Source organism: Battus philenor, unplaced genomic scaffold (assembly GCF_028537555.1).
Source record: "Battus philenor isolate CCGP_79_NKW_IND1 unplaced genomic scaffold, ilBatPhil1.0.hap1 SCAF_4, whole genome shotgun sequence".
Lineage (NCBI taxonomy): Eukaryota > Metazoa > Arthropoda > Insecta > Lepidoptera > Papilionidae > Battus > Battus philenor.
The window spans coordinates 5,197,481-5,224,217 of record NW_027181704.1 but is presented as its reverse complement, the minus strand read 5'-3'; the positions used below and the strand labels follow the sequence as shown (position 1 = coordinate 5,224,217).

The 26,737-nt window shown below is 36.1% G+C and overlaps 1 protein-coding gene across 3 annotated transcripts in view; it reads right to left on the bottom strand.

Moving 5' to 3' along the window:
• Nucleotides 1-326: 326 nt before the first annotated feature.
• Nucleotides 327-26,737, bottom strand: part of sty (sprouty) — a 45,459-nt gene continuing 19,048 nt past the window's right edge. The window contains exons 2-3 of one of the 3 annotated variants that reach the window (XM_068771867.1): nucleotides 19,175-19,204; nucleotides 327-1,468 (exon numbers count right to left, since the gene is read on the bottom strand). In XM_068771867.1, the coding sequence (XP_068627968.1) occupies nucleotides 746-1,411 (666 nt within the window). In that variant the 5' untranslated portion in view covers nucleotides 1,412-1,468; nucleotides 19,175-19,204 and the 3' untranslated portion in view covers nucleotides 327-745. The other 2 variants (XM_068771868.1, XM_068771866.1) reach the window with 2 other exon arrangements.

Genomic DNA, 26,737 nt, shown 5'->3' with positions numbered 1-26,737 from the left:
ATTATAAAATCGGTGGCCTTATCTGCAGTCGCGTGGTAATGAAACCCCTACAGAGTAATCGAGTAACGTAATAAGAGCTCGCGTTTGGAGCTCCGCGTAACGCGAGTGTGTGTTTTGTTTGTTTGCGTCGCCGCCGGGCGCGCACCGCCGTGCACTACGTGGACGCAGCTCGCACGGGACGCGGGTCGCACGGGACGCGGGTCGCACCGGACGCGGGTCGCACGGGACGCGGGTCGCGGGCCGCCTCGTGATTAATGCACGGGCGGCGCAAGCAAACCGGTCGGCTCGGCAGCCAGTAGCCGCCGCCCGAGCACTTTCCTTTACCAGAGTCGAGGAGGTGATGCAGAAAAAACAAACAAGATGTAGTAAACATTCGTAATTATAATATAATGTTGTCGTTTTATTTACAAATAAATACAAATTCAGTTAATAAATAAATGGTAAATTATCTACATCTTAATAAGTATGATTTATATCTCATCTCTTAATCATCTCCGGATTCACAGTCGAATCCAAAATACTAATGTTAACGTTATATGACACGTTCCGGTCCCAAGAGAATTTGAGACTCGCGGCGTTCGGCGACACGTTCACGTACATTCACACCATACGGCTATATTTACAGGGCAGACGATCACTCGGGCGCGGGTCGCGGGGCGCGAGTCGCGGGGTCGGCGTGCGGGTCGCGGGGCCCGCCTCGCGCCCAATAAATATTTGTACAGCGCGTGCGTGCGGGTGCGCGGGACTAGATAATACTGGAGGAGGGCGGCGCGGCCGGCGGGCAGCGGCAGCCGGCGCGGACGGCGCGCGCGTACGCCGCCGCGCCCGCCGCCGCGCACGCGCGCAGCGGCCAGTACAGGCACAGGCAGGGTAGCGGCAGCGCCAGCGCGCCCACGCACCACAGGCGCGGCCCGCACGAGCACGAGCACGGCTCGCTCGCCGTGCCCGCCTCCTCCTCGCCGCTCCCGCAGTGGTAGAAGAGCGCCTTCACGCAGCACATGCACGACGCGTAGTCGACGCACGCCTCCGCGCTGCACAGGCACGAGCCGCACAGCCAGCGCGACGGCAGCGGGCGCGGGCGTGCGCACTGCTCGCAGCGGCAGCGCCCGCACGCCTCGCACACGATCGACTCGGTGGTGAGGGGGCGCCGCTTGTCGGCACCCGGCTGCCTCGTCACCGGCTTGAGCGGGCGCGCGGCGTGGGCGTGGGCATGGGCGTGTGCGTGCGGATGCGCGGCCGGCGGCGCGCGGCACGGCGCCTCCACGTAGGCGTTGCGCTCGCGCTCGGCGTCGGGGCGCGGCCGCAGCAGCGACACGTGCGGCCGCGCCGCCGACGCTCCGCTGCCGCGGTGCACGCGCGCCGCCGGCTTGGGCGGCCGGGGCGGCGCCGCCGGCCCGCCATACTCGTCCATCGAGTCCGGCTAACGGCTCTCCGGGCCGTCGCCTTCCTGTTCCCTCATCGTCCCCACCTGCCGGACAACAAACAACGACCATTATATTCCATGTTTAAATTCAAAATTCTGACATACAGTACAAAACTTCTAAGAGACTGGCTTCTGAATTAGTATCTACTGTTTTACAGACGCCAGTGCCTACCCAATTTTAATCTAAATCAAAGCTTAAAGTATAAAACATTAAATTATATAATGATAAAAAATTCTAAGGAGAATACAGGAAAATAAAAAATTATATCATACAATAGAAAAAAAAACAGTGAAAAAAAATAATGCGTTTGCTTTTGGTGACCGTGAACCTGTGTGCGTCCGTGTGCAAGTTTGTACGTGTGTGTTTGCGTTAGCTTTCCGTTTACATCGAATTACATTTCTTGTCGATGTCGAGTTGGGTCTATCACCTGTTCAGAAGCTATGGCTCAGGCCTGAGAATAACAGTCAAAAGAAACTTATTGGGACTCTGTACTATTTAAAATAATACATAACTTAATGAACATTGGAATAGCCTGTAAGCGAACAAATCATTCTCAAGATGTGCTTTATCTTGTATGCTATCGTTCATAGTGTACACTTCGCACACAAACTTTCTTGGGCAATTTTTTTTAAGTCTTAACTCAATTTCCTAAAAAATTCTGGAATTCTATTATAAAAGCGTAGATTGCCCATAAAAAGATTACATGCACTTTTGAATCATCAATTATTTTAGCATAGGCAGTACCGGCTTGAAATGCTGATTTGCTAAGAAGAGCTGGGCAGAACTGACAGTTGCTCTTTTTAAATCCAATTTAACAATGTTTGATGTATATACTGTAAAAACAAGAATGTAAATGAAGCAACAAACAAAGTTCGACACATTTTGATCGAATAAAATGTATGAATGCTGTAAAAAGATTTATTGAATACTATACTTTTAATTTTAGATTTAAAACGAAGGGAGGTTTGAGATATGTTGTGGATCTTTATTACATATATTATACTCAAGAAGAATTTATAATTTTTTTTCAAATAACTATCGACACATCATCTATGCTGACATTCACGTTTAACTCAAAAAGTTAACTAACGTCCGATATTTATAATTAAATACGCAGTAAATATATTTGTGATACTCATTTGAGTCTTTTCGCTTAATAACCACGCCATATTGTTTTTCAGTACCCGGCGACTACCCGGCACTACCTATGTGACAAAACTTCACATAGGTAATGTGGGACAGAGATAGTGCTCTACTAAGCGAAATTAGCCAATTGTCTCTTTCCAAAGGTCGATGTGCAATATTTATCGCCGGGTATTGTAAATAATTATTACTTCCTTCTACTTTTCGATTATTTTACTTTCAATAACCGTCATTGTAATAAGTACTTTTGCAATACTACTGAAGTTAAATTTGTTTTCATAAATATGTACCTTTTTGAACCAAATAAACACAACAATTCAAATCACGCCCAAAAAATCATAATTAATTTCGGGTAAAAAAACAGTATGATTTAAGTACACGTGAAGTATTTTTCTTTAATTTACTAATTGCTATTCATAATGATTACAAAATTAAAACATTTAATAATTATAAATGCCTTGAATCAAGTAATTAGTTACTAGTTATTAATTATAAATTTAGTTTTGATTTTATAAAGTTTTCTTTAAGAAGGAAAAAGATAACGAATTGATGTTTATGTTATAACTCGAGAACACTGTATTCTTAAAGATCCTAAGACTCGGTTACCAGTAATATGATCTGAAAGTACGATGTCATGATAGGTTCAACACTAGATACCAATCGCTACATTTACAAATGTAACTGGGCGAAAGGAATAAGCTTTTTTTCTGATATAATGTCGAAGACATAATGTACAGCTGGTATCTTTTAGAGACATATAAATATATATGTATTAATAGCTTTGCAAGATTTAATCTACTTGTAATATAACTTTCAACCGAGAAACGCATTATTAGATATATTATAAGGTTCATACGTCCTTTCGAGGTAAGATACACTGTTCCAATTTTTGGGTTTATATACCAGTATCTCCGCGAAATGTACAATTTTCTTCGCCATCATCATTTTAACCGCAGAACGTCTACAGCTGCAAAAGGCCTCCCTCATAGACTTCCAATACGACCTGTTGAATGCGGCCTGTATTCAGAGTCTTCCGACGTCCTTAACGGTTTTCCGACATGTGGTTGGAAATGCGCTTGCAGGACCGTGGTCCCCACTCTAAAACCTTAAGGCAACAGTGGTCACTGCCACTTCAACTTGTGGATATGTCTGTTGCGTTCTTATATATTCCTCATTCCAGTCAGCGTAGAGAAATCCCAAGCATAGCCGTATCTATAGCTCGAATGTGAATAGTATCGAAATCAATTAATTGATATAACAATAGCACCAGCTGGGAATCGAACTTGCAACCAATTAATGGTTTAATTTTTAAGGTCTTAACATCACGTCGCGATTTCTCATAAATGTCTAAGTTTGTGAACGACATCCAGAATTCTGATATTTCACTGCTCATAAAAACAAGGGAAAGTCCACTAAAATGTCAATTACAAAAGTCTATTGATCTATTTTATTTTATTAAACAATATTTTACTGAACACCGTACCTATATAAAAAAGAATAGTTATTTAAGTTTTAATGTTATTAATATAAACATTTCAGACAACTAGATAAAATGTTTTTTTTAAATAAACAATTTTAACAATCCCTCATTCATTGCTTTTGGCCCCGCTACCACCCCTTTTAAACTTCTAGCGCCCACTAGACCGCACCGGTATCGCATCCGTTGGCACCTTATGGTATAAATCAACGGCAGTAAAATAAATACTTTATTTATTAAATAAACTTTAAAATGAGAAATTTAAAACTCATTTGTTGTTTTAAAGCTTGCTTGCTGTATAAAGTGATTACTCTGAAATATGTACATATTAACCACTTTTTTTTTCTATAGAAATTCGGCTGTACAGTTTGCAGAGACAGATAGTAAACTATGATTAATTTTAATAAGCAGTAATCCGAATTTTTAAAACGCCTTTTCATACTATATTATTATTAGGTTATTTATTATCTCTGAATGAAAACAAATAATCGAAACATCCACGTCTATGACTTTAACGCAAATAACTAATCATCCTGTATATTGTTAAACGTATATCCGCCACGATATTCAAATATGTAATGCCTAGCCGTTGCCATGACATAACTCGATGAATTATGACGTAAAACTTTTCCGTTGGATCGCGGAATGTGATTTATTATAAAATTTATTTAATTAGTTTTTGTCGACACGTTTCGATCGCCGAAAACGATTCGCAGCCGAGTAAAGGACTTGACCAAATTGAGACGTTGCCCTAATAAGGCGCGCTTTACTATCTTGCTTTTCGTTATGTACGCTGTTTATTATAAAATCTACTAATTTGGAAGTAAAACTGTTTTATAGATATTATAAGTTATTATAGCTTTTAATAAATAACTTCGTCATAATGCAATGAATACTTTTATATTATTTATATGCTTTATATATTTATTTACTATGAATATCGGTTACAATCGTATTAAAAATCGGATATTTATTAAACATGAAGTTATACATTCGTTCTATTCCTGTCGATAATAAAAAATGTTATAAATTAAAATAAAAACAATAACATTTACACACCAGGAGTGAATAAATCTGGCTACCTCTAGATTCCTCTTTAAAATAGTATTGACTGACAAGCTCATGCAGAGGTTGCTCTCTCGGGGACCTCGTGCCTGTCTGCCCAAGCTCCACAGCCTTCCAATTCAAATACCATGACACGATTTTAGTTAGTAAATAAGGTTTAAGGTAAACACTAACATTTCCAATAAGGCCAACAGTGAAAATCTAATCTGATAATTAATATGTGGCGACACGGACCGAGACTCTTGTCGAAGTCGTCAAGGAAGCTCAAGCTTTACTTCCTAAAACGAAGACTACGTTAATACGCTCACAACGATCTGCCCCCTCAATCATGAATCTGTACATTCCAGTTAAATGAAGTGACATCACTAAAAAAACTACATTCGAAATTTAAATTATACTGCTATTACAATACTATCTATATATTCGTATAACTTTTAAAACGTATAAACGTCAATGTCAAGGATCATACGTTAAATCGAAGATTACGGTCGTAGTGTCAAAAGGTTTTGCTCGATGAACTCATAATGAACAGTCAAGCGTTCGTGTTTCGTGTCTTTACCGCTTCTTATTCTTTTTTTATTCATAATAGGTTTATATTTGGCCATATATACGATAACTGTCGCTGTTACACATGGCATACTATACAAGTAAATATATTCAGAATATATAGCATGGAAATATTCTAGAAGATAGACTTAACATGATTTCTACTTAATTGAAAGTAAAGATCTTCGAAAGACGACGGATGCAAGCAGCTTCAGAGCGGTCTTATTGGGAATCCGAGGGAGGTCTATACCCAGCAGTGGACATCCTACAGCTGAAATGATGAAGATGTGACAATCTTTACGCTCTTTATCATAATATAGTAAATAAATATTAGATATAATTTACTATAATTGATATGTTGGTATAAAATTGAACAAATTAGACTCGTCGAGCATTATTCCTTTAACGTAAACATGTGGTAATGGTTATTAATAAATAAATGTTATCGTGTATGTATGATCGTCATCATTTTAGTCATAGGATGTCCACAGCTGGACATAGGCTCGCGTTATAGATTTCCAATACGAACGGTTGAAAGTGACATAAATCCGGGGTACTTTGACGACCACCGTCATGTCAGATGATAGACGCCCACTGCAAGGCTATGCCTCCCGTAAAGATCGCCACAACGACCAGTCTTGCGCTGCACGCATTCAGCGACTTCCAGCGACCCATAGGCCAACCTAGTGGAGGGTCTGCCCATGCTGAATCTACCGGCTCGTGGTAGCCATTCGACAACTTTTCGACCTCAAACGCCATAGCTACTGCCACTGCCACTTCAGACGTCAGACGAACAATTCTTCGATACACATCGGTGACTAATTAAGATAATCGTAACATGGTATAATACGTGTGATAACATTGAACTCCAGGAAAAAAAATCTGTACAAGTATTTGACATTAAAAATGTCGTTAACTTCGATGCGAACAAACCCGAGAGCAGATGGCGAATACACGTGACGATTTTGAAACCAGTTCGACGCTAGTTGTGGCCGAAATATCGAACAACTCCTACCGATGACGTTCCGCGTAACGGTGACCGTCGCATTTTAAACTTTACATAAAAACCCAGAACCATGTAATGGTTTAAAAAAAATAGTTCGTCGATGACACCATAACGTTCGATTAAGATAAATAATTAATTGGTATTGATTTAAAATATCATATGAATTTTTTGCGACAATTAATCAGAAATAAAATCCCTAGAGGTAGGAATGTAACAGACGTGGCCTAGCGGATTGGTAACTGGCAGTGCAGTAGGCGAGTCAGATAGTAGGAGTGCAGTAGGCAAGTCAGATAGAGCGCAACGTAGGATGTCAACCCCAAGGTGAAGAGAAATTGAATGCAAGCTGGTTGCAACCGTTTGAACAACCTATTGAAATTCCATGGGTGAGGTCTATGTCCAGCAGTTGACGTTATACGGCTGAAAAGCGTGAAATATTTTAGAATTAGTATCAAATATGACTTTAAACCAAACTCGTTATTTCAAAAACAATGAATGAAAACGACTTGATAACAGAGTGTTTACCTGATCTTAAACATTCTTCCTTCCATTAGATCAAATAATCTTTAAAAAAAATAGCTATAATACAAAAGTAGTAGAAATATATTATTTAAATTTTGTTTTGGGTGTATTTAAAAATGTAAATTATATATCGAATAAATAATTAAAATTTAACAATATCCGCTTTTAGATAATTTTGTATTTTATCCCTACAGCTTCATTTCTTGGAAGTAAAAATACGAAAGATTCCTAGTTCTTTCTTAAATGATGTAACAATCTCTTACTAAAGTTACATATATTTAATATATATGTTTAAATTAGATTTACACTTGTAAATATATAGTAATAAAAGAATCTTGTTGTAAAATCAGACAATACTTGTATTATATTTAAACAGTAAATGTAAATTTAAAATACAATTCAAATTGTAACACTTATTTAACACTGATATAGTAATCAAGTGTTAATAAAAATTTAAGTAAATGGAAAGATTTTTCGCCAGCAACATTTATGTGGAAGGATATTTTTATATAATCATATGAACTAAAGTTCAAAGATTTTTTCCCTTATCCACAGTACTTAATCATTATTTTTATTTAAATAGTGTGTTTTAATGAACATATATGCTTACATATAATAATAACGGTCTTTAAATAAATTTACTATTTGTTATTTTCTCTTATCTCTGTTAATAGCCCTTTAACTTGTCATACTATTTTAAATAAACATAAGCAGTAAATACTTTTACTACAATCAGTTGCTAACATGCAAATAAATCCAGCCTCACACATTCATAAATTTATTAGAAATATATAAATGTTTTCGTGTTCTTTTTGTGATTTTGCAATATTATAGTTAAATACATGATGTATAAAATGATTTTAAATTTGTCTAAACTTTATTTAAGTTTAAATTATTTTTTGTAAATGTTTTAAAACGAAGTCAATGCCCTAGTAATGGCATTTATGTATACAAATCAATTTGATTACAAATTTATTCAAAGGTTTATCAATAAGACAAAATATTTCCCACGACACAAAAATGTGGTTATTTAATAAAAATCGACAATTTTAAATTACTCTCAAAGAAGTAAACTTGATTGTCTCTATATCAATTTCTGTTAGACGAATTATTAGCTTATAAATTGTAGAGGAAAAAAAATCGTTTATTACGTATTCCGCATAGCTTGTTTAATAATTGAAAATAAAATAATTTAAAAAAAAATATGTTTCCTACTATGGCGGGAAAAACAAAAACTTTTTACAAAGCAATCAGACAAGAAAAAAAACTCGTATTTTGTTTTTCGTTAAAATACTCGTAAAGTTCGTTAAGCGATATGTTATGTATTGTTTACAATTTTATTATTCCTTATCGCAGCTTACTGTTATCAACTTACTGTCGAAATTGGTCTCGCTGTTGCTATAATAACTCAAAACATGAACGCGACTGCTTGATATTATATCTTTTAACGCTATGTTAGAACCGTTTGTACAGGACGTATGTGCACGCCAGTCGGGACGTTCGAAATTTGTAATGTATAGTGAATGTCAAACATTGTTTTTGGCTTTTTGACTGCGATGATCACTAACGAAACAAAGTTGATGATTGTAAAGTTGTGGGATAAGTTTCTCGCGCGACGGGCAACGAGCGTCGCACGTGTGCCCGCGGAGGCGCGGTGCGCGGGTGACGCCACGCTACTCCTCATTCATGTTCGTCAAGTTCCTCCTCAATGCCTACAGCCTACACTACTATAGGCGTTCATATAGACCCGAAACTACAACCGCGGATTCAAGTTGGCTAGAGTTAACGTAATGATGTTCGCGGTTATGTTGTCCCGCACTGAAATCATAGCCGACGTCGATGGACGTCATGCCCGTGGGTGTACTTACGAAGGAGACGTTCCACGGTCACACGTCTCCTGCACACATCACACACAAGGGCACTCGGGCCGACTGGCCCCACACACAACACTGAGCCGGTCGCTCGGCCGCCCGAGCCGCACAGAAACCGCGCCGGCGGACTCACTGACACACAAAAATACGGTAGAAGCACCGAATTTCGGGCGCGCAAATCCACGGGAAGGCTCATGAGACCGGCGCGGTACCTGGCGCGGGCGGGGGGCGGCCCACGCACCGGCCTCGATTCTCGTCCGCCCGCCGCGCGGTTATCACTGCAATATGGCCGCTACTCACTTCCTCGGTGAAGTTCTTCGTTGATTTCTTCTCCTGATCTCGACTACGGCGTTTTTCGCAACCGTTCCGAACTCGTGTGGATTCACTGCACTTATTCTTATACACATTTTAATGGAAAACCGGGAGCGCTAGCGCTACGCTCCAACGAAACGACCGTTTCGTCCGCTGGCACATTCCGCACTGGCGTCGGGTGAGGGCGCGGGCCGGCGGGAGAGCCGCCCCCGCCGCCGCGCCGCTGCCCGCGCCTCGCCTTTTTATGAATGGAAGGCGGCCATACTGAATGAACCGCGTACACGGAGCGGTCGGCCGCTATTTTCGCAGCTAGTGGCGGGAGATGAAGGGGGGGAGCGGGCCGGAAGCAAGCGCGGGCGCTGGCGGTGCCAAATTTTGCGGCGCGGGCGACGGCGGATGTGCTCGTTTATCGCGCTTCCGGTGAACCTCTCACTCCCCGCACTCTTCCATCGCGGCCGCATCCGGGAATTAGGTTTCCGGTCGGCGAGAGTCGCTCATCTCCACCCACTTTCGTCCTGCAACTGCATTTCGATCGAATATCATGTTTCATCTTTGCGACATTCATTTGAAAACAGATTCACGTTTTGCTCAACAAATGTGTCTACTGCACGACGAAAACGTTACTATGTAACATTCTATAACAAAACGTCAGCTGATGAGTATGTTTATTACTAAGTGTATTTTGCTACGCGTGTGTGGATCAGGAACGAAGACGGCATTTGTTATCGCGGCCGGTAATTTTCGCAAGGTTGTAACGACAATAAGGCGCGTTGTGCACGCGGCGTCTCTATGTCAAGGACGAGAGATAACGCAACTATACACGGGACACCCGAACTCATTATTGTCTCCAAATTTAACTTTATTTAAAATAACCAGACGAAATATATCAAATATTAAATAACATATTTAATCTCCCTAATAAATTTTAGTTGAAATATTTTATAAATTAGCATCATAGTTACACATCATATATATGTATCGTTTATAATACAGCACGAATTTGATCTTCAATGAGTTATCGTTTACATAAATCAATGGAGGAAACAAATTATTCGAAGTTGGAACAAAAAAATTAATCGGTCAGTGAGTATCGTGAATGGTTGCTCTAACAAAAAATTTCTACCTGAGTTTGACCATTCTGTTGTTAAAGATCAGACTTAATAATGAGATGTCTTTTAAAATATGATTCAAAGTTTAAAAAAATTAAGTTTCGTTCAGAAATTACGTTTCTTTTATTTTCAACGTTCACCTTCATCGTTATATAGCTTTGTGTTTTATAACTGGAATAATTGAAACTAATTAAACTTACATGTTTTGTTACGTACGCTTATTTGACAATTACACTAATATTGTAATTTTATAATTATGAATATTTTCACTAACTTATGCGATATCGTATCCGTGACACAAAATTAAAACGAAATTTATATAAAGTCAAATATGTACGATTGTATTCCCGGCTAAAGTATTTTTCTTTTTTATGAATCAAATAATAAATAAAAAATATGTTTTTCTATTATTTAAAAATTACTGAAATGCAAAAGGATAAGAAATTAGTTTTTTTTTCATTCATATCATTATTTGAAGTCATATTAATATTAAAAAATGACAACGGATATACACCTATGATACGGATACATAAACTATAATTGTTGAATTAAAAATATGAACGCAAGCGACGAAAATAACGTAATTTTCTTTTAGGGTCCGTAATAACTGTTTGCTTCAATGGCATTTACATTTCGCCGAAACTTTGTTTTTAGTAAAAAAACTCGAGGACACCTTCGTAAGCCTTAAGACAGGCGGTTAGATTTCTTACCGGATTGTGATGTCGCAACAAAAAGTCTTTGATTTACAAATAGTTACTCGTTACGAAATGAGATACCAAATCAAGAGAAACAATGCAAGTGACAATGGCCTTCCTAAATAGGTATACTTAGTGAAAACGACACCCTCGCCTTCCGAGTGCCGCATAAGGCTTCAGTTCAAGGAATGCGGCGTTGTTATACTTCACAATGAGCTTTGTGAGGCCTTCTCAGTACGGACCTCCTTGCTTTTACTTCATGATAATCTGTGCTAGATGATACTTTTCTTTACATCGGCATAACGATCTTTTTATTGTCTATTCAATTTGTAACATATCGTTACACTATGCTAATATTTTCATTTAAATAATTAAACACATTAAAAATTGTTAAAAGTAAACCGTGTCCTCAATTTTAAGAAAAATTGTAATATCGTCGACAATTATTTATTACATCACAGATTTTTTTAATTTATTAAGAATTAATTGAACGTGTGGACCTTATTGGCAAGCTCACGTTCGCTCAGCGAGTCATCGATAGGGTTATGCTCGGGTTTTCTCCACGAATCGGGAATAAGGAGATCCGTCGACCATCGAAAGTCACGAACCCCGCAGACCAGATAGCTGTTGGGACCTTAAGGATCTGGAGAGCGGGCCACAGACTACGGGCAGCGTAGGTCATCGGTAGAAGCTGGATCCAGGTCGCTTCCGACCGGCCCTATTGGAAATCAACGGGGGAGACCTAGAGACTTTAGAGTAGCTTTTTAGGTTTCAGTTTTATTTACTTTTTCATGTGTATTTGTGTGTATTATTGCGGTGTGAAGTAAATGTTTATCTATACATCTATTAGAGTATAGAGTAACAAATAACACGATGGCTGTATTCGGATTTTAAATCGATTGTATGTCGACTGGCCCACTCGATAGAAATCAGGTTTCGTTTGTTATTCCGGCGACGCGAGGCGGCCGAGCGGAAGTCGCTGCCGCCTCCGCACGCACTTTCCATCCGCCAACGGTCGCACACATGCAACAAGAATGATCCTACCGGCCTAGAACTTCTTTTCTTTTAAATCACAATAATTTACTTAATAAAGTTTTAAGCAGCTCACAGTTGCTGAACGAGCCACGGAGAGGGCTATGTTCGAGATTTGTCTGTCTTCAAATTTTGAGCAAAATTACATCTACAGTATTTTTAAATTTATATTTTTTTAAGAATTAATTGTACTTCTGTGCCTCATTGGCAAACTCGGGATGTCCCTACGAAATTGAATCAGAAATTAAAAGGTATGTAGACGATCGAAAAAAACTGTTATGACCAGACGGATTAGCAATCAAAAATGCCAAGGGGCAGGCCACCGGTTTAATAAGTCGATAATACTCTGAAATGGAAAGGTAAGCGCAACGAGGACGTTCCTTGCAAGGCGGACAGACGACCTTCGTAAGGTCCTTGGGGTACAGGCCGCTTCTTACTGAACCTATTGAAAATTAATGGGTGGAGTTTTTACTCAGCAGTGGACTAGGCTATTTGTGATGATGATGAAAATTATAAACTTTTATGAAAAAACTAATATTTTTATTTATGGAGGAATGAAATAACGTCAGATAAGAAAGAATAAACTATAAGAAAGAAGAGATAACACAAGAAATCACGCTTGAAAAACACACCGTTGGTTTATTACTATACTATATGTTCTATTGCACCCTCATAAAATACATAGGACCTGTCAGTCTCCTTTTGTAACAAAGATTTAAAAAAAAAAAAAAATAACACCTTGCTTAAGATTTCAAGGTGAAATAAGATACGTACATTCCGTTAAGATTTGAAAAAATCAACCTAATTATTATTACTTTTTATGTGTTTTACAAAGCACCAATTAAATTAAATATCATGTATTCTTAGTATGTGTCAGATATAAATTTATTTTATTTATTCTGAGTCAAACAATTCAGCTTGTTTCTTCTTTAATTGAAAAATGACGGTTAAATGAAAAGGAAATTTAAAATAAAAAAAATGCAGTGAAGAAGAATGAACAACACAGATTTAAAATATTAAAATCCAAAAAAGATAAACTTTAATCTGACATTAAAAGAAGTTATGCATGTCGAAAACATAATAGTATATAATGCGGTAATTTTGAACGTAAATTTTCAATAAAATCATTGTGGCTCCGACAGTTATCAATCATTGTCGATTGTTTTCTGAAAATATTACCTTATCTGTGAACTTCCTTCTGGAGTCAAACGGTCTTATCAAGTGTTTTATTCGATTGCATGTAAATTTATTGCGATAATATTTCTTCAAAATAACGGAGCCGAATTATTTAATTTATTCACGTCAAAGCATGACAAAACGTAATGTACACGAGCTTTTCTCTACAAAATATTGTAACAGATACATTTTTGATCATTTAAAAACGAACAAAAATTTTATACAATTCTTTGTACGATAATTTATATTATGAATTTTATTAAAGAGTGCGTAATTTGATATGTTTTTGATTAACCAATAATCATCATCAATTCCATTGGAAGACTACTGCCAGACACAGCACTCCTCCATAGATTTCCTATAGGACCGGTTGGAATCTAGAAGATGGAGCCTTAAGTTTCCAGAGTGGAGACCTCGGAGCGGCAAGTAATGGTCTTGTAAAGGACGTTGGAAAAGCCTGGATACAGGCCGCTTCTAACCAGTAATACTTCTTTTTTAATATTTCAAACAAAGAATTATTACAAGAATAATTAATAACTACGTAGACATACTGGTGTGTACTGGTAAAAACCCTATCCGGTATTAACTCTGAATAATGATCAGAGTTGATACTCGCGTGGTAACCATTGAGGTTAGTTACGTAAAATAAGGTTGAATTTGGTCGGTTGGTCTTTTGGGTTCTGACACACACACACACACAGAATCCGTAAATGCCAATAATGCTACCGTGACCGTCAGTCAAAAAAAGAAAGAAAAATCGATAAAACAAATGACAAGTAATACGTGGCCAGTATGAAATTATCAGGGAGCGAAAATAAATAGAAAACAATACGAGGAACGACAATACGAATTGCGTTCTCATCGATAGATAAATACTAAAACATTAATAATATTTTAAATTTAAATTTCTCTAATTAAACATTTTTTTTAATTATTACTGTCATAAACAACATAATACAAACCTCGGCATTTTAAAAGGCCAATAATTAAAAAAAAACACAATGTATAATTTTTTTTAAATTTGGAATGAATTTTTTGAAACGTTTAATACATTTAAAATACTGGCAGTTATAACTAAAATAAGAAACGTGAAAATTGAGGCTAGATTTACATGTGAGTTTGCGCAAGAGCGAAATAATTTTAATTCGACGCTGCGTATATACGAGATAACATTACGTAAGAACAAAAGCTAGAATGAAGGATCACATTGAATGGACGGCTGTCGACGCGGTCCATTCATGGCGCACGGGTGACCTTAGCCCATTTGGTTATTTAGCAACAGCCGAACGGATTAATTGCTCTAAAATTGTATAGTATCATTTATCAAAACGACTCTCTTCACATTCCCACAATAACAATGGTAATAGTGTAATTTTTACGCAATTATTCATTAATAAGATTACAAAAATGATTTGGAAATTTAAAAAAAAATTATATATAATTATTTAGTGTAAATAATACTTAGTATTAAATTAAATATGACTTAAAGGTAAAAATAAAACAAATGATAATTTTCTTCTTTGTTTCATTATGGCCCGTCTATATCGATTTAGCTAAAAATATATACGAATCTCGTGTATACTGATAGTATTCTATTTGAATATAATGTATAATAAAAATACATATATTAGAACATCATTTACTTAGTTTTAAATCTAGAATAAAACATATATTATTAAGTAAATCTTATTATAGCATTCAAAAGTTTTTTAGTTAAACGAAACGTTTGGCACTTAGCTTTCGTTTCGTTGATTCAGATACATGTATATTACAACGTATACATCATTAATAAATTTCATTTGAAAAGAGCAACTTTTGAATTTCCAGTAGACTTCTCAGTAGATCGTTCCGGGCCGGTGGTAGCCATACTTATAATGTTAAAATAATTGACGATACAAAAGTACTTGTTAATGCCTACTTGAATAAAGATATTTTGTATTTGAATTGAGTCGTACTCAATCGGACGTTGTGGAAACTGTCAAACATGTGTATCATGTCGAGTTGGATGAAGATGTAACATGCGATATATGAATTCTTCTCATTTTAATTGAAGGCAATTACATGAATTCCACGTAGCGGGCGGTGGACGGAGCGGCGGGGGGGGGGGGCGAGGGGCGCGGGCGAGGCGGTCGACCTTCCGTGAGGCCGTCCGCGGCCATCGAGACTTATTACAACTCGACATGCGACGCCAGTGACGCCACAGTAAATCACACACACTTTTTTATTTTGCATTATCACAGATACAACAAACTATATTGCAATCCAACATATTTATAACAGAATAAATAACTTTTAAAATTATAAATGTGTCTAATTTTTTTTTATATTTTTTTTTTCGAAATTAAGGGTTATTGTTAAATAATACGATGTCAATACACATCACTGTTACTAACCTAACTAAATCAAACGATTTGTAACAACAATGACCAAGATTTCCAATGTGAAGAAACCTATAAATCACAACAGTATAGTAGGAACTTTAAGTTAACGACACTCGAATCAAATTCGTCTAGCACAATTGTATAGCTAGAACGAAATTCTACTTCAGTCCATATAATTCTTATTTTTAAAAAGAATAATAGAGAACTTCAACAAAGCATGTTTTTATATTTAATGATGTTAAAAAGTGTTTTTTTCTGTTTACACTATTCTAATGTAATAGCCATTTTTAAACTTAGATATTATCTTATAATTTCCGTATTCATTAAATTAAGTTTTCATAATTAAATTAAAAGGATTCATTACAATTTGAACAATTAATTATAATATAATAAGTTTTGATAATATATCATCATTAGCGTATATTTGCGTACAAAGTAAAACAAAAACAATACAAAAACTTAAACAATGGTTCTTAGGTGTTTATATATAAACATATATTTATATATATAACATAGTAACCAAGTCAATACTAGAGTCGTTTTTTTCTTTTTATAACAACATATAAAACCATTTTCGCAAACTTAGACAACGTCTTTATCAGATAACTTTTTTTACAAATATTCCATATCGAAAATATGTCTGTATGAGAAAAATTACGCTGTTTAGGGAACCATATTATTTAGTATTTCTAAAAGGTTTGTCGGTGACGAGGTATTTATTTATTTTAAACGGACAGCCAACAGCAAAACATAATATACTTTTACATTACTTTCATTATAAAAATTTAATTAAATGTAAATAAAATAAGAGTAAATTTAAATAAATGTCTGGCCATGGCCATTATTATGCTCGCTTATACCTAAACGTTAACAAATAAATAAAACTTTGAAAAAATATTAAACGTGTCTCTAAATAATAATAAAATAAGACGCGAATAATCTATGTTAAATGAATTATTGACAAGATTTTATAATTTCTTTACAGTAATATTATCAATAAGAAATACTATGTAATGTCAAAAATATTAAATGGCGCTAATGATAATATAGACACGAATGTTTATTATTATTTATTTATTTTATATTAGATTAGTCATCAGTTATACAGAGGTAAGTATTGACAGGAAGTGGAGTATATGTATTGTCAACACAATTACGCTTACGTAATTACGACTAGCTACATTCGTTCGTCAATGTAGACGGTTCCGTATCCACGCTGTTTGAACAACGTTTGTCATAGTGAATTCGTTTGCCGGGTGTGGGACGAAACGTAATGTACAGTCGCGTCCACTAGCAAATAAAGTTTCGAGAACGTTTCGACAACGCCATAAACGTCATAGGTTGACATTAAAGTTGTGCCCAACTGTACTGGGAATTTGCGCCTCTGTGCGTGGTCGTGACGTGGGCGACGGCCGCTGGCTCGCCCACGGAGGCGCACCTATCCCGCCTAAGGCGTAAATCACCACACCCTTTTGTCACCACGGCATTACCGATTGCCAGTTGTCGCCGGTCGACTAGCGAATCGGACAGGAGACGCCAACTCATGTTCTCGTTATAAATAATAAAACGGTAATATCTTCTACACAGTTTGATTAGTTATAGATATGAAGGCACATGTGCTATCAATAAATGTATGGTATCACCCTACCTTAAATCAATGGATTCACAAAAAAAATAACGTTAAGGTAGGTAGTAAGAGATACCGTTCAAAATTCTAATTAATTCATATTAAAATTAAACATTGTTTACCATCTTACCCTGCAAACTTTATACTACTAAAAGTTATTAGCCTGACACTTTCTAATAGAAAAAAAAAACCATTTAATATCAAATAACGTAATAAAATTAATTATTGTTTACTATCTGCCATTACAAAAACGAATCACCAAATGTATTACTACAAAACCTTTTCCTATCTGTCAAACATTTAACGTCAATTAGAAAAAAGGAGTGCTAGAATGTAACCAAACAAAAAACCGATTTTTGTTTTTTTTTTATATTTCTAATAAATAAGCACGCATTTATGGGTGTGTTACAATTTGTTTTTTTTTTTTTTTTAATTCCCTTTTAAATATTTATCTAAACTACTACTAACATGCTCAGTTTAAATTGCCACCAATTCCAAGAATCCGATTAGGTCTCAACTGTGGGAACAAATCGAAAGATTGTTCTCCTAGAATCGACCACATAATTTCACTAAATAACTTAAGTTTTGGGTTTATTATGATTTAAGCCTGTGATTATGTCTATATGGTTTAAAAAGTTATATAGATATTATTAATTTGTTAAAGAACTGTAAACCAATTTAATTTTTAGATTTTATATTTTTATAAAGCTGGCATTTAAAAAAGCCTTAAAAAAATAAAATAAAATTTAATGTCTTGAACTGCGGTTGACGTCAAATAATTTAACGGCAGTCAAGATCTTGCTGATGTTTGATGACTTCGAAGATCTCACATGAGGGATTACAGGTGCGTAGAACGTTCTTACATATCGCATGAGATATCGTAACGAAATTTTGATTCTACTGCGTGGTAATAAAGTATAAAATTATACAGCGCGTCTGTAGAGTGTTGATGGTGGAAAGTGATGTCATTGGCCCGGCTGGGTACAGTAAACCGTGCTCCAGTCAGTCACTGCTACTTTTGCTTTTTTGAGTGAATATTGTCGGTGCGTCCTAGACACGTCAGCCATCCGGAATTTTCTAATCACCTCTATGTCAACCAGGACGGAATGTGGCACGGACTGGACAAAAAGTCATGTCAAAGGTTTCCACATATCGACCAATGGGCGCAGGGTAAACGCATTCTCTTAGAAAAGGGATCAAGTTTAGTTTAGAACAGATATATCAGAAACTTTTGGTTTTAATTTTTTTATATATAGACGTGGTCTTATTATAAATAAGACTTCGAAGTTGTATTCGTTCATAGACTACGGTGACCACGTTTTTCGTCATGCGTGGGATATGTGTGTCTTGCTTATTGAGGTAATATATTTGAGAGAATCTAATTGAAATTAAAACAAGTGAGAAAAATTAGGTTTTTTTTTACATTTTTCTTTAATAATTGTTTAGTTAGGCGTTCAATGAGGAAATCATCGTAAGTTCTAGTTTGAATATAGTAACGACCACTGTTCAGTCGGATACTCCGCAATGCTGTCCAAAAACACAATTGGCCATGCTCATTCTGATATTTCTCAATTTTTATCGTTTTTTTTAACAAATTCAAAACTAATTTTTAATATAATATATGTAATTGCTCAGAATAAATTTATAATTTTTTTGGGGCATCATTGGAAGGGGTTGTCTGAGAAATGAGTTCAAGAAACCATTGCCTAGTTATAGACCGCTATTATTTAATTCTTACCAAGTTAAAAATAAAGAAGGTTCCAGAAGTATCTTTAGTTTTGGGTTCCTTACCTACATTGTTTGCGTTCGCAGCAACCGTATCTGTAAAAAATAATTTACTCATTATAAACTTAAGATTTAAAACCACAGTTAATCTTTTTACTAGTACGGAAGGTAAAAAATTTGATAAAAATTTAAAGTTTAAAAATTTTTTCATCGAATCATCCTTCTTCATTAACATTTTTAACGTTTATCAAAGTAAATAATTACTAATATTCTATAGAATATTGCATAATAATAGTGAAATATACCTTAAAATTAAATGTATAACTATAGCCAGTACGGCTACTATGTTATCCACTATAGAATCATATTTCATTTCACATATTAAATGATAGGTATGGTAAAACCTATCCAAAAATGAGTGGTTTCAGAAGTAATAAATAACGTAAGGGTAATTAATATAGTACGAATAAGTGTTTTCAAAAATCGGATTACTACATATTAAAATATTTATTGTTTATTACCCGTCGCTGTAGACTTTGTATTGCCAGAAGTAATTGGTCGGTCATATTCAATTAAAAAAATAATGGGATATTTTCCAGAGTGATCACTTTATACAGAATGATTAGAAATAGATATAAAAGCTTTAAAGCTATTTGCTGGCAAATTAACCAAACAATTACTCCTTTAAAGCTTTTAAACCTATAACCAAACACACTGTACAACTTCGGACTAATTAACTAATAATCATGTAAATAACTAATTGCTAATTCAGCATCTGAAATGCAATAAAGCAATTTTATTCACAACGTATGCTATTATGTAATAGATCAGTAAAATCCGCATAGTAAATGCGGATGTAGGTATATTTATCGCACGTGTTTTGTGTTGATAGTTGCCGTAGGTATGGTACGAGAGAATAGAGCCACTTCTAATAAAACCAGACGTACTATAAAGAATATTTTACTAATAAAATCATCGTTTCATTTGTCACGCGTGTTTATTACTAAATAACATTAAAATAAACTTTACTACCGTTAATAATATAACTCTCGTGTTAATCTGTACAGATAAGTTAACATTGTTTTTATAATAACCACATCTAATCCGACGCTCACTATCGCAACATCGCGTGTCTGCTTTAAGAAGGTCAACGTTGTAGGATACGTACAACAAAAACGTTCATTTGAAATAAAATATTCATCATGAATGAATAAACAATTCCACGTTCATAGCGTTAATCAATGAGTTGCATGCAGGCAACAGTCCGCGGCGATGTCGAGCTCATTGATCGATCGGCTCGATAGGCACCACTACACGCGCGCCGCGTCCGTGCAGCGGCTCACGCGCGGCCAGAACCGGATGGCGCACACTCGCGCACACTCGCGCACACTCGCGCACACCCGCGCACACCCGCGCACACCCGCGCGCCCGCCGTCGTGTGCGTGCGTGCGTACACGACTTCCTACCGCCGCGCGGCCCGCGCGCCCCTCCCTCCCCCGCTCGCCGCGGACCTGTTGAGCTGCTACCGGAGTTACGCCGCATAGTTACCAGACTCGATACGGGCTGCGCCGACGCAGGCCCACGCACACGCTCACACACGCGCAACCGACACTTAATTATCATGGCGCACTCGTGAAATTACCGCTCTTTCGTCCACTCTCATCGACATCTTTTATTAATTTGATATCTATTACCGGTCGTACCGAAGTAAAACACCTAACCTGTTCGATCTGCGGCTGGATGCAGCCGGATACGTGACATCATGTGATGTTAATTCGCTCCGCGACCGGCATTATCTTTTTTTAGGAATTGGGTATTAGTGATCATTATGCCGAACGTTTCATTAGGATCAAATGTTTTAAAATGTAAATAAGGCGATCTTTATAGTATCAATAATTTGATTTTTGTCGTGTCTTTCAAATTGATACACTATTATTAGGATATCACGCTAACACCATTATTAAAATGATTCATACAAAAAAAAAACTAAAAATAATGCATTCGTGGATCGGAAAATGATGTCTTTATTTACTATTCGTTCGACATTTGTAATAAACACTTTCTAGTTACAGACAAAAAAAAGGATTTGAGGTATATGTTTGTATGAACAATCTGTTCTCGGTTTTGGGCCCAAAAGAATTTATTAAGTAACAACTAACTATTATTTTATGTAATAATATTATTGGAGAATAAGTACGATCGAAAAGCTTATTCGTAAGTCGTTGAGGTAGAGTTGAAATTCGCTTGCTCGCGTCATTCCTCGTAAACCGGTGTATAGAGGCATTATAAATAAGCATTAGACAGCACAAGCGCTCCAATGGCCTCAAGCTCTAAGAACGGTGAAAAAACAAGTAGCGCCTTTCTGCCGTATCGATCTTTATGTTATTTTTCTTATTTATCTTTTTTATCTGGAGCTCGCTCCGAGCCTCGGAGCCGAACGGAAGTTGTAACGATTTTTAATCGCGCCAAGTATCTCGACCGGCCGGTTCGTACGGTCGCTTCAACGGACAGTTTATATTATATATACGTTTTTTTTTAAACAACCACCGGAAACGGCGGAGAGAATGCGCCTTCGGAACACATAACTTCCATTACGTCTATGTCTCAGAAACAATGATAAGTAACGAAGATAATAAAAAACAAGCTATAGTTGTGATATTTTAAAATATATTTTTTCGTAATTTGTAGCACAAGTGATTCCTAAAGGCAAATACATGTTAGTCCATCGTAAAAGGCATAAGGCATACGTCACTTTACAGAATTTGTTTGAGCATATTTAATTCGAATTTGTAACATGTGTTTCATCGACAAGGATGGCAGCCACATCAGTTGACCTTACAAGACGAACAGTAAATTGCGACGAAGTATTTTTGTAACATTTTTCTGCCAATAGCGGATCGTGGGCGCGCGATAATGGCCCGAAATATCCACATTCTCTACGCCCACCCGGACCATCGAGAATATTACTCCACAGATAAATATTTTTTAATCTGTACGGATAATAACAAAAAATATGGAACACTATTATTGCCCTACTGTTTGAAAGAGGATGATTTATGGACTTGTTTTTGACTATTTGGAACGAGTTTGAATAACGGCCGCCCATCCACAGCACGTTAGGACGGAGAATTTATAAATTAATAAACAAAAAAAACTATTACATCATTAATAATTCTAGTGTATCATAAATCATTAAAAAAATAAAAACCACCATTTTAATAATGTTATAATTTTGTAAAAATTTCTCAGACATTTTTTAACAGGCTAAAATTGTTAATAATTTTATAATCTATATTTCTTGCATTACATATTTTACGCTATTTATACGATAAAAACTTATAGAAGCAGTTAAAGCAAACAATGTTATGAAATATTCGTAATTTTTTGTTACGTTACTCTTTCACGAAGATCATATTAAATAGTCAACCATTTTTTTTTCTATATTTACTACAACGGTTTATACGCTCGAAATGGCGGGCAAACGCTGCAAGTTGACGGTTAGCTGCCGCAAGTGGGCAGATTGTTATTTTAAAGGCGTCTTCCGGTGGTAGAGCCACACGCCTATCAATTCCACACCATGCCGCTAATATTAAAGGCACTTATGACATATTTTAAATAAGTTTTAACATAAATTTTATTGTGAGATAATTTAAACGCTTAACGTTAAAACAATTCCACAATTCAATTGTATTCTTACTCCGTCTTTATGCGCCGCGCTTATTACTGTAAAGTAGTAAGTAATAACAATGTTTTTTTTCTTCTATAACATTATTTAGCATAGATTGGTCTTGCCTTAGTTTAACATTATTTTACTGTTTTATTAATTTATCAAGGTTTAGATATATCCTTACATAACAATGGCCACGAATGTCTACGCCTACAACAAACGTATTTGAACAAATGTATATTCATTTTATGTTTCTCTGTTGGCGTGCTTATTTCAAATAAATAAATTACCACTCTAAATTTAATTTATAATATATATAACGGTATTATTATAAAATTATTACTAAAGAAAAACGATAATGAAGCTCTCTTTTGTACTACAAAAAAATAAGAAGTTAAAAGTGATATGGGGCGCCGTGCGATTTAATTCATTTTGTCAATAAAAGTTTTTACTCCATAATAAGTAAAGTTGTATTAAAAAAAACTAAATAATTATCTCCGAGAAAAATGATATATTTAGAGGTCTCGTATCTTGTAATGAGCACTTAAATCTCAATAATAATACACTTGAAGTCAACCGTCTCTTTGTTTATCGCTAAAGGTCACAAAGTTCTCTTAGCGTAAACACAAATTGTATGAACAGCTGAGTCGAAAATAGGAGAAAAAAAACTCGTCAAGTGTGAGTTGGATGAATTTTATTTTTTGTGCTTATCGATTTATGTTATTTCCCAAATAGCTACCGCATTTAAACTTTACCTCGTGTTTATGATTTCAATATTACATATGGCATCTTATTAACGATACAAGCTCTTTACTTATTTTAATCTATGACGTTAAAAGTTTTAATAAGGACCTACCCAGGTTTATTAGACTTAAATAACATATTATTGTTTTATTGGTAAATGGCATCTTTTACAAAAGGCCTTATAGGATATACATTACCGTGTTTCCTATTTTTGCGGTTAATTCTTTGCGAACTGTATTATTTCTCTGAATAACATCGTATTTTCTGGATTAATGACATGTTCCATCTCATGTTACAAGCGTCAAGGTAGTGATACAGATAATATCGTATTCCAAAAACCTGTACATTTGCACCATTTTATTATTACGGTTTTATAGCATTTTAACATGTGGATATTCTCGAGGTGATACTTTCTACTTTTATAAAGGGCAATATATTATACTACAAATGTAAAATTTTATGTTATATGTACTTAAGATGATATAATATTTATATAAGAGCAAGTATACGTCGATGACCCGTAGACGACTGAAAGTAACTGTCATAACACAGCAATTTGGCAAAGGGCAGGCCACATAACGCATGGAACTGCCGGCAAGGAAGTTCTGGAGAGGAGACCATGGATCCGCAGTTTAGGACGGTCATCCCCGCGGTGGACAGACGACGAGCTATTAGCGTCGGAAGATACTGGATGCTTTAAACCGACCCTTTTGGGGAAGTTCATGTCCAACAGCAAAAAATGATGATATATAGGAACGTTCATAACAAATAAAGATAACCGTTAATAAAGATTTTTAAAAAAGAAATTAAAGTAACATTTTAACATCAAAAACGGAGTTGCCGCCTTGTTTAGAAAAATATAAGTTCTTCAAAGGGTACTAAGAAGTTCCGCCGAACGCGAGTGAATTATTTACGTCGGAAACTTTGAAAGATTAAGTAAACGGTTATTGAAAGCAGAAGGAGCGGCATTTCAAAGGGATATAAATAAGTTGGCGCCCGACCGCAGCACCACGTGAGAATACTTCGCTAGCCCGTTCAGGAAGACTGTGGACCGTGTAAATGTATTAATTACTTTCATTTCCGGTACGCACACACGCACGCATCCCTGTGTGTTATTAATGTGCAAATTAAAATGTTCGTAATTTGAAATTTATCCCGAAAACACACGACGAATTGTTTTAGTTGTAAAACTTTTATAAGAGGTGTTCATAGCTATTTCCAATCACCCCGTGTGTATGTAAGTGTTCACTTTGAAACTGTATTGGAAAAAGAAGACAGACTAATAATTTCTAGCAGTACAAAGTCTGCAGGGACAGATAGTAAAAAATGAATAATTTTAGTATGTCGTCGTCGTTTCAACCCATAGAAGCCTATTTCAAGGCATATATCTCCTTCTAAGATATATAGGGGATTACCAACATATCTATACCATAATCGCCACCCTTGACAGACGGGTTGGCGATCGCAGTGTCCTGTGGAAACGTGTTTTGTGAGCAGTGGCGATTCTATATAATTAATGTACAAAGTGTAAATTATTTAAGATTGTATCCAGGTAATCAAACCCGCTACTTACAATCGCTAGCCTCATTCCTCTACCGCTGAGTTACCAGTGCTTAATTTTAATATAGAGTCATTCAATTTTGAAAAACCTATTTCAACGTAAATATGTCACATGAATTCACTCATTTAAAGCTTTTATATCTATAACCAATCAACCTGTATTCTGTATAAGGGACACCTGAAGAGTTTGTTGTTAACTCTTGTGAGATCGTTACGTAACTTTATTTTAAGTTTGAGGTAAGTAATAAATAATATATATAATAAGTTATTCTAGCTTGTAAGTAAAATGATATAAAGGAAATGATTGAATATAATCGGAATTAGAAACAGAGTTAAATAATAAAAGCGGCATTACTTCACAGAACGCTGTTGCCTTTTCTAATGAAATCAATCATCAAATCGCGGAAAAACAATCTATATTAGTGAGAATTTCCCATTACAAGCTCCATCTACAATATAAAGGCATTACTTCCTTTATACTCGTAGACTTCTCAAGATTGGGAACGTGACGAAGAAAAGGCGCAGTCATTGGACAGTGGTAGTCACGATCCTGTAAGTGGAGGAACGACTGAAAAGAAAACAAGATCTTTATTTTTTTATTCTGTCTTCCTCAAGTCAAAAGTCACCTTAAAGACTTGTAGATTTTTATTATTATTTTTAACATATGAGACTTGACTGCAATGCCACTTTAAGTTAATGAAACTTCTTTTGTTAAATCATCGTTATCATTTCTGAAGGATATGCACAGCTGGATGGGGGCCTTCCTTCATAAATTTCTAGTGGGATCGGTTATAGGGCCCTCATTGGGCGTTTTAACGCGGACTTCTTTCTTTCGGGCCGCGGTACAAATATCTGGAGTGGACCTAGATATTTGGACCCCGGCGGCTATCTATAGAGCCCAATAAATGGTCTGCCGGCTGCCACCTTTAACTTGCCGATCCACTGGACTACTTATAACTTCGTTCGGCTACGGATTTCTTTATTTAAACAAACCAATAATATTTTGTTCGCTCTTCTCTCGGAGGTACTCACGTTATATTTGTACGAAAATACATGCACGCAATCCATACTGCTTATTTGCTGTACGCATTAAACATTGTAAAGCTAATTCACTTTCGCACGCGAATAACGTCAATAACAAAGAAATTTGTGTCCGCGATGTGATTCAACATCCAGAAATACGGCGGAAATGGATTCGAAAAATTTACACTTCTCTGAATCAATTCGATAAATACCTTGAAAAATGGTTAGTGCATTTTCAAGATTACCCAAACACAAAATAAGTTACCCACTAACTATTTGGCTTATTCAACACCAACTATATTATGAAGCTATCAGGTTATGTCTGGCATATAAAATAGCAACGCGTTACGGACTTAATAATATAACTAGATCTTAATAACTTTGTCACAAATAATTCCTTATCCCGGTGTGAATCTATTTTATTGGTTTAATAAATACAAAAAAATCTTTACATAGATTTCTCTTCCCCTCTTATACGTTTATAAAATTGTTTATTTTATTTCTGTTAAAACCAGCCGCAGAGAAATTGTTAAAATATTGTTCATGGATCTAAGTGTCCACATATATAGTAAAGTTACGGGAGATATTTTAGATCTTCCTTTTCTTAGTGTTAAATTTAAAATTAAACGTACATT